We start from the raw sequence: 12,143 nt of genomic DNA, 5'->3' as shown, positions 1-12,143 counted from the left end.
AAGAATACGGAAGTGCCTATCAACTAGTTGACTAGTCAATTAACCGCATTTTAATGTCCTTAAGTTATACCCACTTTCCTTGCTCTCATGTTTTTGCCTTTGACTTCCCTACAGATTATCAGAGAACAAATGTGTTGGGCTGAAACAGTGCATGGAGAATACTTCCTGAGACCGATGTCAAAGCATCAGCTACACTTCACTTCTAAAGGAAAAATGTTTGTTGTGAAGGCTAGTTGTGGCTTCACGTAGGGACATTTCCAAATTCTAGGTCGTAATAGACATTTACTACTATGTTTCTCTGCTGTCATATTGTAGCAATCAACAAAATAAACTATGGTTTTGTTCGTGTGGCCTGCCTTGTCTGGCTACATCTCATGCAAGATTGTGACCCAATGCAATCCTGTATTCCCACCGTATACACACATGTACAAAGATGCCTTAGGATGTATCACTTAGAAATAACTCACTGGTCAATATCATGGTGAAAAATATGCATCATCATTATAGGTACAGCCCTGCATGGATACAAATTGTGTCCACAGAAATGAGCCACAGCTATCCACATAAACATCCACTGATGCAGATACCTACATATATAAAGCTGATAGCCACCGTTTTGCAAGGTTGTAGATAAAATGAGTATGGGCATTCACAACCATATCTGCACAGCGGAGATGAATACCCACTGGTATAAAAGCAGATATCCATGAATTTGCAGGGCTCTAAGGCTATGTCTACACTGAGGAACTATTTTGGGATACCTCCGGTATCCCAAAATAGCCATTCTGCATCTTAAGAGCAAGCCCATTGTATTGAAATATAACAAGCTCAATACTCTGATGTCCCTGCAACCTCATTGCACGAGGAGTAAGGGACATTTCAGAATAGCACTTCATTTCAAATTACGGTATGAAAAAGCTATTTTGAAATAAGATTGAAGATATGCAATTTGTGTAGCTCAAATTGCATATCTTATTTCAAGCTATGGGTGCAGTGGAAACGCACCCTAATTGTAAGTACAGTCATGAATTCCCCCTGTCTGACGACATTAGCACATATTCAAACTCAAAGCCCTGACTAAGCAAAACTTGTTAAACAGGTCCATCTTAAACAAATGTCTGTTTACCTCAGTTTACATATAAGCAGTAAACAGGTTCCTCGGGACAGCAACAGGGGGGTGAACCAGCTTCTCTAGGACTAAGGACAAGCTATGCCTCTAGCCAGTTACCAGTCAAGTGCCCATGTTTTGGCAACGAAGGAGTGCAGAACAAGTCAATCTGCATTTTAGCAAGCAACAAGCTGGTATTTCTTTCACCACTCCACAGGTCCATCCATACAGCCAGAATTAAATTTGGTCTAGGGAGAACTTTCAGGGGAAAAAAAAATTGAAATGACGACATAGCCCCTCACCTTTTATAGTCTAAAAACACCTTAAGTTATCTTTCTTACCTAAGATGACAAAAACTAGCCTTTTGACTTTGCAAGGGGAGGGGATCTGAGCATGAAAATATAGTTGCAATGTTTCTGGGTAAATAGAAGGATTTTTGTCTTGAACCAAGTCTCATTAAGTTTTAGCTCCTAGAAAGTGTTTCGTCTTGTAACTAGCTGGGACTTCAATATCATATACCCACAAAAAGAGACTTTTAAGTGGGTAAGTTTAAATGCAGCATTGGACTAATCTTAATTGTATAAACAGAGTTTAAGAGGCTGTCAGATATTGACCTCTTACAGGGCAAAGGGATCTATAATACCTGCATGGTCAAGGACAGAGCAGGATCGTACTGCACACACCCACACACCTCAGGGAAAATTTGTGATTGGGAGTATGTTGAGGTCAGCCTGCGGGTAGTAACCACAGCTGTTAGGGCCAGAGTTGGTGGACCAGGGCTGCAGCTACACAGACACTCTGGCTGTGTCTACACTGGGCCACTTATTCTGGAAAAGCATCTGCTTTTCTGGAATAAGCTATGAGCTGTCTACACTGGCTGCTTGCTTTTCCAGAAAAGCAATGATGATCTAATGTAAAATCGTCATTGTTTTTCCAGAAAAACTATGCTGCTCCCGTTCGAGCAAGAGTCCTTTTCCGGAAAAACTGTTTCAGAAAAGGGCCAGTGTAGACAGCACAGTAGTCTTTTCCGCAAAAAAGCCCCGATCGCGAAAATGACGATCGGGGCTTTTTTGCGGAAAAGCGCATCTACATTGTCACGGACGCTTTTCCCGAAAAGTGCTTTTCCAGAAAAGCATCCTGCCAATGTAGACACGCTTTTCCGGAAATACTTATACGGAAAAACTGTTCCGTTTTAAGCATTTCCGGAAAAGGGTGCCAGTGTAGACGTAGCCTCTAGGTATGAGCTGCATGCTGTTTGTGTAGCTCCCACCTTGGGCCACTCAACAGCAGAGTACAGTAAGACAGCCTAGGTTGCAGAGCAGATGACGGCAACTCCTTGCTGGAATGTGAGAATTTTGTCTTTTGTCCCCTTTTTACTTATCTTTAGAGTTGGGCAGACACAGGATGTGCACATTCCCACACTGTATTTAACCTCATTTTGCAAAGGAGCAAAATAATAGCACAGAAACTAAAGTATGAATTCCTTGTCACTGCTCACCTGTGATATTCCAGTTACTGAGAACATGAGGAAGTAGTCAAGTGGCCTATTTTGGGAAACCACCATTTCCTTGAGTTATTCTCAGTTATTGATAAATAGCCTGGTTTGGGCATAACAATTGCAGTTATCGATAAAATGTGATTTTGGCAAAGTCTAATTACTCCTTTCCTCCAGGGGAAGTCTAAGGTGACTGATGGACAGATTTGCATATGCAGCAAGTATTTTTATTATGAACTGAGGAAAGAGATCACACCTTTGCCATAAGCAAATTCAGTGCCTCAAACAATAAGGCTTCTAATCTCCCCTTGACACAGTTTGCAGGGTTTGAAGTTAAACATCCTCTTTGGACTTGCCTACACTGAATAAATACTATTGCCTATGTACTCACTATACTTTGTTAGTCTCCAATAGGGGGGCCACGGGACTACTATTGCCTTGTTAGTCTCCCAGCATTTTTATTTATAGCCAGCATAATAGAGTTCTATGTACCAGGATAAACTATGACATGGGGTTCTCAATATCAGAGAGTAGCACTCAGGAATAGAGCGCTCCTTTTATTACCTCATTTACACAAGCATGTTGACATTAGCTACCAAGAAAAATGAAGGTCAGAGCAGTTGCAGTGGTTCACTGAAATTTGAGATTACTTAACCTGATGTCCAGCAAAACAGCTTGACACTTGTTCACATTTACACAGCAAGACACCACTCTGGGAGCAACAGGATTTTGGTTTTTGGAAGAGGAGGAGGGATGCTAAGCAATATTTGAAACAAAGGTGGCAGGTGGACAGCTTACCTAGTGAGAAATACTGGTACAGTGTATTCCTCTGGGACAAAGGAAATTTACAGCAGGTTTATTTACCTCTTTAGTGACACAATACTCTGGTCTTAGACAGCTCCACCTCAGATTAGCTGGTCCTTTGTAGGGTGTGTTTTGTACCCACTGGTGTAATTTCTGTATAAGTGTGCAGTTTAAGAAATTCTGAAAGTCCTACAACCTTCTTGCAACTTAAGGCCTGGAAGGTATTTTAAAACAGGTTAAGCCCAAGGCTTTGAAGAACTGAATCAAATAAAGTTTTAGATGACTTGCAACTCTTTAAACCCCACCAAGTAGGGATGAAGGGGAGATAAGAGGTAGAACATAAGTGATCTGTCTTGAATGCATGTCTACCTCTACGTAGTGCCTAGCACAAAGGTCAGAGTTCTTAAGTAATAATTATGAACTTTACCTCCATGCAAGACTTACCAGCACTTCTTCATGCTTTTCATTTTCTGTTCTTAATTGAGCTCTGACCTCCTTGCACAGGAATGGACTATAGAAACATCTAGCTGCAATGCAGGCCAGAACTGAAGAATACTTTTAATCACGTAAATTCTTCTACCTATATAGACACTGAATTATTTCCTCAGACACTATTTGTAAAAAATATTAATCTTTATACATGTGAAGGGCCCTTAACCCCCACCCCCACCAAGTTGCAGGAAGTGCTTACAGTTAGATTTCTTAGATTCTGCATATTGCTACAAAGCCACAAGCTCCCTTTTGTTTGATATCAATACTCTAAAGAGGTAGAGCTAAGTTATGCATCCAGGTAAATGCCTAGTGTTCATGTTTCAAATAGGTATGCCCACTCATCTGAATAAATCCAGAAAGATTTAATTAAAATAAAAATACTCAATAGCATTTATTCACCATATAAGTCACCACAATAAAATTATATAAGCTACAAGTAACCCAGGAAAGTTAAAAGCTACTAGAAACAGTAGGAAGAAATACACAGCGTGTGGAAAACAAACACTGTTAGATCAAGGGAGACAATGGTTGATACACACTAGAGAGCCATCATGAGAACCTGTATTCAAGATGAAATTTCCAACAAAAATAAAGATGTTATGGCAACAAGTATTATACAATGATAAATACTTCAAAAATATATTAAGATATATGGAAATTCTGGTTTTGACAGGGAAATCCAGAGAAATTCCAGCCTTCAGTGGATTTCTAAATATACCAATTAAAGTTTAATAGTTAAATTCCTTTCAGTAAGAACAGATTTTGCAGCTATTTCTGCTTTTCAGTCCTCACCTGTTTGTAGTGTAGCTGTAACTATCCTTAAAGTCATATTTCCTTAATATTAAGCCAAAATGTTCTTTATAACATAGGTACTCATTGTTCTAGACTAACCAATGAATTGCCTCTCAGTTTTATGTGCAGTGTATCACATCTGGAGTTATACACCATGATATATTACAGTTAGTGTTAGCTCACCTTACAGCAGAGCTGAAGTTTTGTTTTAATGGGAGTAACTTTAGAACACAATACCTTGAACAAAGGGTTTGGCTGCGAGACTGCCATAGCTTATTCTAGCATAACATTGTATACTCTGAAGTGACAGTACATGAATGAACTATGGCAATATTGAGATTACATCTTTCAAAGAGCGGTCCAGAGGGAGGTCAGAGCTGATAAGCAATGTGTGCACACTCAACTGGTGGTTTAGGTACACATTTTCATTTGTGCTGTTACTGGGTAGCAAGGAAAGCAGTTTATAGCCAGGGATCTGGTAAGACGACAATTCTCCAAGCAACTTTAAAAATATAAACTATCTTCTTAAAGAGTCAATCCTATAGAAAATAGACGGAAATCTAACTGGTAAATTGGCAGTTTGTAGAGTTCTTTCCATTGCAAGATCCACTGTATCAGCCTATCGGACAGCCAAGAGAACAGCTAATCCTGCTAGTCCAAATCCTGCTGCTGCCATGATGGCACTGCTTATGGTACTGTTCTGGTCAGCTGGTTGAGAACCATGTCCATTGAAGAAGTGACAAAATCCATCCTAGAAAAGCAGAAGAAAGTGAGCATTTTAGTCTACTTTGGTTATTTTAGATCTTCACTTCTTTTGAATACAATGAAGATATTTAGCATGGTTTGCAGTGCAACCACTATCTGTCTAGATGGAAACATAGTTTTGCTTTTTTATGCTTTTTAAAGTCTCAGAATAGACCTGGTTGTATTTTTTCCCCTTCAGTCAAGCCTGGGAGAATATTTGAAACAGTGCGTGGAAATTTCCAGTTGAGACAGAAGTCTAAAGGCGGCCCCTTCTCCCAGTTCCATGCATGATTCTGATTACACATGCTACTTGGAAAGTCTGCAAGTAACTCAATTCAGAGTTGACCTATGACAGAATGAAGCTGGCAGCTGCTCTTCCAGATCTTTATTCATGATAATCAAGAGTGGCAGTAATACAACACCAGATGGTCATGTGTGAACTTTGTTTGGCAGATGTCTATGTAAACAAGTTATGCTCTTAATTTCTTCCGGAACTTTGTTCTTTGCACTTTAATTTGTGCAAACAGTTAATGCAGGGTTTTTTGTTTTAAACTGAATGATAAAATGGTTGGATGAAATGTAAACTATTTCAATTAGCATTCAGGTAAGCAAGTGATCACTTCAAAAAACAACTAACTTTAAAAAAAAGTAATGAAGCCAAAGGCTTTTAGAAAAGTTTTATTCTTATTTATACCTGCATCTAAAGATCAGCAGCATTTAAAATGAGGAATAAGAGATTTTGGAATTGCTAGCATTTAATTCTGAAGGCACAGATATTCAATTTCAGACATTTTGAACATGGTCATTTTGTAGTTTTACCAGATGTGTTTGTATTCCAAGTACACTAGCAAACTCTTTTGAGTCATATACCATTGGTCAATTTATCATTTATTCAGAGAGCCTCAGGAATGCAATGACAGTTTTGGAAGCAAGCAGGGAACATCAAAGGAGTCAAACATATAGCTTAGTGGTGACTTGATATATAAATGAAATTCGAGACCTGTGTGTCAGTTCTGGACTATAAATATGTGGTGCTCCTACTCTGAAGTGTGTTGCTGAATATAAAAATTTGATCTACAATTGCACTTTAAGATTTCAGGTAAGCCTAGGGTCAAATCCTGGGCCCAGCAATTGACTTCAGGGCAGTATTTGATATAAAGGTATTAATGTAAATGTCAGGACACCTCTAGAAAGTGCATCTAGCATACTTCACATCCCTCATTTCATAGTGTGTTACTTTTTGGTTAAGGTATCTGCTAAAACACAAATTCAGGCACACACTGTTTTCTTACTTGAAAGGGCATAACATTTGAGTACTATACAGTTCTGCATAAATCAGCTTGTTTGCATATTAACAGAAACAAATATCTTAAAGCTACACTGTGGCTTTGAAAAAAAGTTACTTGTTGATTGCTTAACATTCAGAGAGAATAAATGACATGTTCTTGGAACTTTTGCCCAAATTCTTTCATTCACTATATAATCAGACTGCAGTAGACTCCATGCCTGGAAAAAAACCCAGATGTTTCCCTCCTAGGTTTTATTTTAAAATGGAGATCTGAATGCAGATTTCTATGAATTATTCTGCCGCCTCCTAGTAAATCATTCTTTTGAAGTTGATTATGCATTTCATCAGCAGAAAAATCTAGTCCCATATCCAGTCTGACAGCATCAAGTCTCAAATGCTTCAAAGAAAACCTATAAGGATTTGCAACCTACGTCTTCACTGAAGTTAGCCTGGGTGTGAATAACTGTGCTACAAAGTGGTACCAAGTTCCTGTGTAGTCACTGGTGCCACACTCCCCTAGGTCTGTTGCTATGGATTCTGGGGACATAGCCCATGGTTCTTTGTCCTGCAGTAGGCAGAGCTCCTCTGCAATTCTTCCCCAGTGAATTGTGAAAGACTTTGTCTGTCCTGAGCACAAGGAACTGAGACTATGGGCTGAGCTTTAATTGAAAAGTGGGTTGATTACCAGCCCAAGTAAGAGCAGATCTAAACTCTAACTCAAATCCAACTGTATCAGCTAGCCCAGATTGAAAGCACAACTAAATTCAGGTGAGGGGTCTGTGTGGGTTAAGGCCATGACTCAGAGAGCCCAGGCAAACTCTGCTGTTAAAGTATATTCATATATTGTGGCCACATTAATATAAAAGGAAGATAAGTAGTAAGCTTCCTCTAGCATTTAGTGGCTCAATTATGCCTTGAAACATGAAGATGTGCAGCCCTTTTAAATACACATCTTATCTAAAGTAGTAGTGGATGTTCTTATCAAATGAAGCCTTCAAGTTTTGAAGGCTAGTAAATTTTAGATTCAACTCCATGGCAATGGACTTCCACAAGACTGCATCCCATTACAGAACACCCAAATGAAAGATTTCTTCCATAAATTAAAACTGAGTATGTTTCAAAATTAATACCTCTGTTATATCCCCTGTACCAGAATGTGGTCTCCATGTCAGCTTTGTACTAAAAATAACACAAGTAGCAGATTTATATTTTGTTGCAAAATGTTTGGCAGAAAGTAACTAACCTAGGAGAAAAAAAAGTTATATACAAACAAATCCCTATTCCAACTTAGTTCTGCAGTCTGGGTTTCAGACTGCAATGTTTGTCTAAATTTAGATGTACCTTTCCACATTTAGCAATAATTATGAAGTGTTGCTACTATGTGTGGACCACCTTTTGGTAGAGCTTCCCACATTGAATTACATGAAATTAAACACCCTGAGTATACTAAATATGTTCTGACACCCCCCCCAACTGGATATGGGACTAAGTAGAACAGACAGCAGGATTGAAGCCGCACAAACTTTCAGGGTTCCATCATCTAATCTCTACTGGTGGGTTCCATCATCTAATCTGTACTGGTGGAAACAGGCAAATGCTGAGCAGTGACTATGATCCAGGGTCTCCATGAAGTCCTGCTATAGTGCTAAATAGTGTCATTTAGAGATAAACATCCCAACAGTTGTTTCACCAAAGGCTTCAGAAGTCATGCATCCTGTTGTTTATAGCCCATTCCAGCCAAACTTCACCACTATTGAGCCAACAGGGTAATAAAATCTTGTCTGCACTTGAACTTGGTGTTAAACTAATGCAAGTTATCAGTCCAAAGGATCCTAATGTGGTCAAAGATCCACTGGGCAACACTATTCAATAGGGCTGTGTCTACATTGGCCCCTATTCCGTAATAGGGATGCAAATGTAGCACTTTGGAATAGGCAAATCCGCGGGGCATTTAAATATCCCCTGCAGCATTTGCATTAACATGGCTGCCGCTTTTTTCCGGCTTGTAGATAAGCCGGAGAAAAGCGCCAGTCTGGACGCGATCCTCCGGAAAATAAGCTCTTTTCCGGAGGATCTCTTATTCCTACTTTCAAGTAGGAAAAAAGCGGAAAAAAGCGACAGCCATGTTAATGCAAATGCCGCGGGGGATATTTAAATCCCCTGCGGATTTCCTATTCCAAAGTGCTACATTTGCATACCTATTACGGAATAGGGGCCAATATAGACACAGCCTAGGCGTTCATCACAGCTATTTGAGACACAGTTTGTTTGCCTGACCCATCTCTACCCCCTTAGCTCCAGAGTATATACTACAGAGAACACAATACAAAGAAACAGGGCATTTTAAGAATGTAGCTAGTTTCACATGCCACCAGTTTGAATAAGCCAATTAAGTTATAAGACTAGACAGTGGCATTTTTCTAACTATTCCATAAGTTTATAGGCTACCATGGCTGTGTCTACACTATAGAGCCCCATTAATTTTAAACCGTTAAGGTGTCTTGTCAGTGTCAGATATCTGGTTCTGATGGATAAAAACGGGCTTGTAGCTTTCAACACTGAGGTTATGTCTACACTACAGGGTTTATGCACAAAAACCCACAGAGCATCCACATATCAAGCACATTTTTGTGCAAGAAAACTTACAGTAGAACAGCAGTACAGAGAGCTTTTTGAGGTATAGGTATACCTCTTTCTATAAGGAATAACTCCTTTTTGTGCAAAAGCTCTTACGCAAAAAGGTGTGTGTGGATGCTCAACAGGGGTTTCTTGCACTAAAAGAGCCTATCAGAAAAAGCACAGGTGCTCTGATGGCTATTCTGTTAATGGCAATCATCGCTTTCTTGTGCAAGAGCATCCATGCAGTGTAGATGCTCCCTTGCGCAAAAGAGCATCTCTTATGTAGTGTGAACGCGTTTTTTGCACAAGACGTTTTTATGGACGATCTCTTCCCCCAAAAAAGTTCTTGCACAAAAAACCTGCAGCGTAGACGTAGCCTAAGTCTAGCAAAGGCTTAACTTATATGAACATGCTTAGAAGCTTGTAAATCACCATTGCTGTGAGGAGCAGTAGCACTGACAGAAAAATAATTTAGTGTTACTAATGTAAACATCTGAAGTGGAGCATCCACTATAGATAATCAGGTTATTAGTGTGTGCAAGGCAGTGCGGTACTTAAGTCATTTCTTGTAATGGGTGTTTACTTTATCTGAGTGACCCCATTTACACTGGAGACACAAACACTGGTTTGTCAGAGCACTACAGGACATTAGTTGTCTCACACGACCAAAAATCCCAGATCCTGTCCACATTAAACAGTGTGTGCTAGGAACTGTTTTCCCCCCTCCCCGTGCTCAGTGTGGGCATGGTCTAGTTTGGATAAAATGGTTTGAAGCTAAGCAATAGCCTGGTGTGTGTGAAGCCAGCAGAACCCTAGATCACAATATACCAGACACGGTAACAAAGGGGGCCTCCCTCCCCACCCCAACCCCAAAGTGGCTTGGTAGAGCGACTGCCTAGGGAAGCGCTTTCGTTGGGGGATGGTTTACCCAGCACAAATCTACAGCCCGGCAGCGGGTTACATAAGAGCTGACCCTTGCTGCGCCTTCTAACCGAATGATGGGTCGAGGATCCCAATAGGCAGGAGGGAGAATTGCACGGAGGCAGGGCGCCAGGCCACAGCATCCTCCCCAGGGCCTGGGCCAGCACAGCTCCCATATATGGGCAGAATTACCCGGCCTCGCGTGCAGGCTGGGAGCGCCCCCCCCCCCGCACCCCAGCGTGCGGGGCGGCTCCCCCTAGGGAAACCCTTGGAGCAGAGCGCGCTGGAGGAAGCGGCCGGTCCCCAGAGGGGCGCTCGCCAGCGGGCAGGCGGAGCCCGCTGGCCATGAAAGGGCTTTCTAGGGAGCATGAATCCCCGGCTCGAGTCACAGCCCCCCCTCCCCCGCTGGGCGGGACCACGCTGCCCAGGGGAGCCCTGCCGCGATGGGGCCTCCGGGACCCCCTGCCAACCCGCCCCCTTACCCAGCCTCCGTGCGCCTCCAGCCACTCGCGCTTGTCCTCGGCCAGGTAGGCGGCCAGCACCTCGGCCAAGCGGCCCGCCTCCTCCCGGCTGCCCTGCTCGGCCAGCGCCTCCGCCAGGCTGCCCGCGAACACCACCAGCGCCAGCACCCGGCCCCAGTTGAGGCCGCCCTCCGCCTCCAGCTGCTCCGCCACCCGGCCCAGCAGCGCCGCCGGCTCCCGGCGCTCGTCCAGGGCCAGCGGGCGGCAGGCGCGGAAGAAAGGCCGCTCCCGGCTCTCCAGCTCGCTGGCCGCCCGCCGCAGCGTCGCGGCAGCGGGGCTGGGCGGCGGCAGCGCCGGGCCGCCCAGGCGGTGCTGGAAATAATCGTCCAGCAGCATCGCCGTCTGCTCCTTCAGCGAGCCCGGCATGGCTGAGCCTGCAGCCCCGCCGCCGCCGCGGACTAAGCAGCCGTCACCCGCCCCCGCAGCACCCACGTGTCCCCGGCATTGTCCGCCCCGCCCAGCCCCCGCCAGGCAGCAGCTCCCAGTCGGCCGCTAGGGGCCGCGGCCGCCGGACGTGGGGCGGGAGGGACCTGGGGGCCGGTACTCAGCTATTAAGGGGGCTGTGGCCTGCCCTGGGGATGGAGTGGCAGGAATCCGGGACTAAGGGGGCTGTGCCCTGCCCCGGGGTGGGGCGGCAGGGTAACTGGGCACTGGCGAGGTCCAGGGGGATGACTTTGGGTTGATAAATGCACCTCCTAGTAAGGAACCTTTCAGATGCTTATTACAGTACTCTTATCCCAGTGTTTCTCAACCTTTTTTTTATAAAGTACCCCTTTAAAAAATTATAAGTACCCCCAGTACCTACAGTTTTCAGACACCATTTTTTTTCTACCATTGCAACACATTTGTTTAAACAAGTTAATTGTAGCCAGGTGGGTGATGAAATTTTTGGATGTAAAAAGTACAAAAATAATAAAGCGCTGTAATACTTAAAAGAAAAAGTCAGTTTTCTCCAAATATCAGTTGTGCTGACTACCCCCCCAGACTTCTCTGGAGTACCCCTAAGGGACATGTAAAATGGAGCGCAGGAATTTAAAGGCACAGCGACTTTTTTTTTCTCAACCAATTCCCCCCCCCCCCCCCCATCCAGGATTTTTTGTGAAGATATCTGTCAGCCCTAAACACTGCTCTATCCTATTAACATTACTTCTAGCCTAGAGTGTAAGGCAGAAAACACTGGGAACTTCCTGCAATATTAATAAAACTTTGTAGTCTGAGTCTTTTCTCCAGTTTGGCCGACACACAGTTTTTGTACCAGTATAACTTTGTTGGTTAGGGATGCAATATTTCACCGACATAACTACAACCGTCAAAATGGCTGCAGTTGTACTGGTATCTCCGTTCCTTCACAGGAATAAA

General features: G+C 43.0%; 1 protein-coding gene across 1 annotated transcript; it reads right to left on the bottom strand.

Annotated features, from left to right (window-relative positions):
• Window positions 1–4,260: 4,260 nt before the first annotated feature.
• BCL2L10 (BCL2 like 10) lies at window positions 4,261–11,204 on the bottom strand. The gene is made up of 2 exons (XM_075897254.2): window positions 10,746–11,204; window positions 4,261–5,442 (listed from the first exon to the last, which is right to left on the bottom strand). Exons 1-2 carry the CDS (start codon window positions 11,148–11,150, stop codon window positions 5,311–5,313), a joined length of 537 nt encoding a protein of 178 aa, XP_075753369.1. The 5' UTR covers window positions 11,151–11,204; the 3' UTR covers window positions 4,261–5,310.
• Between the last annotated feature and the right edge of the window lie 939 nt (window positions 11,205–12,143).

The sequence above is a fragment of the Pelodiscus sinensis genome, chromosome 14 (assembly GCF_052426305.1).
Source record: "Pelodiscus sinensis isolate ZL-2025 chromosome 14, ASM5242630v1, whole genome shotgun sequence".
Taxonomy (NCBI): domain Eukaryota; kingdom Metazoa; phylum Chordata; order Testudines; family Trionychidae; genus Pelodiscus; species Pelodiscus sinensis.
This window is presented reverse-complemented; position numbering and strand designations above follow the sequence as displayed.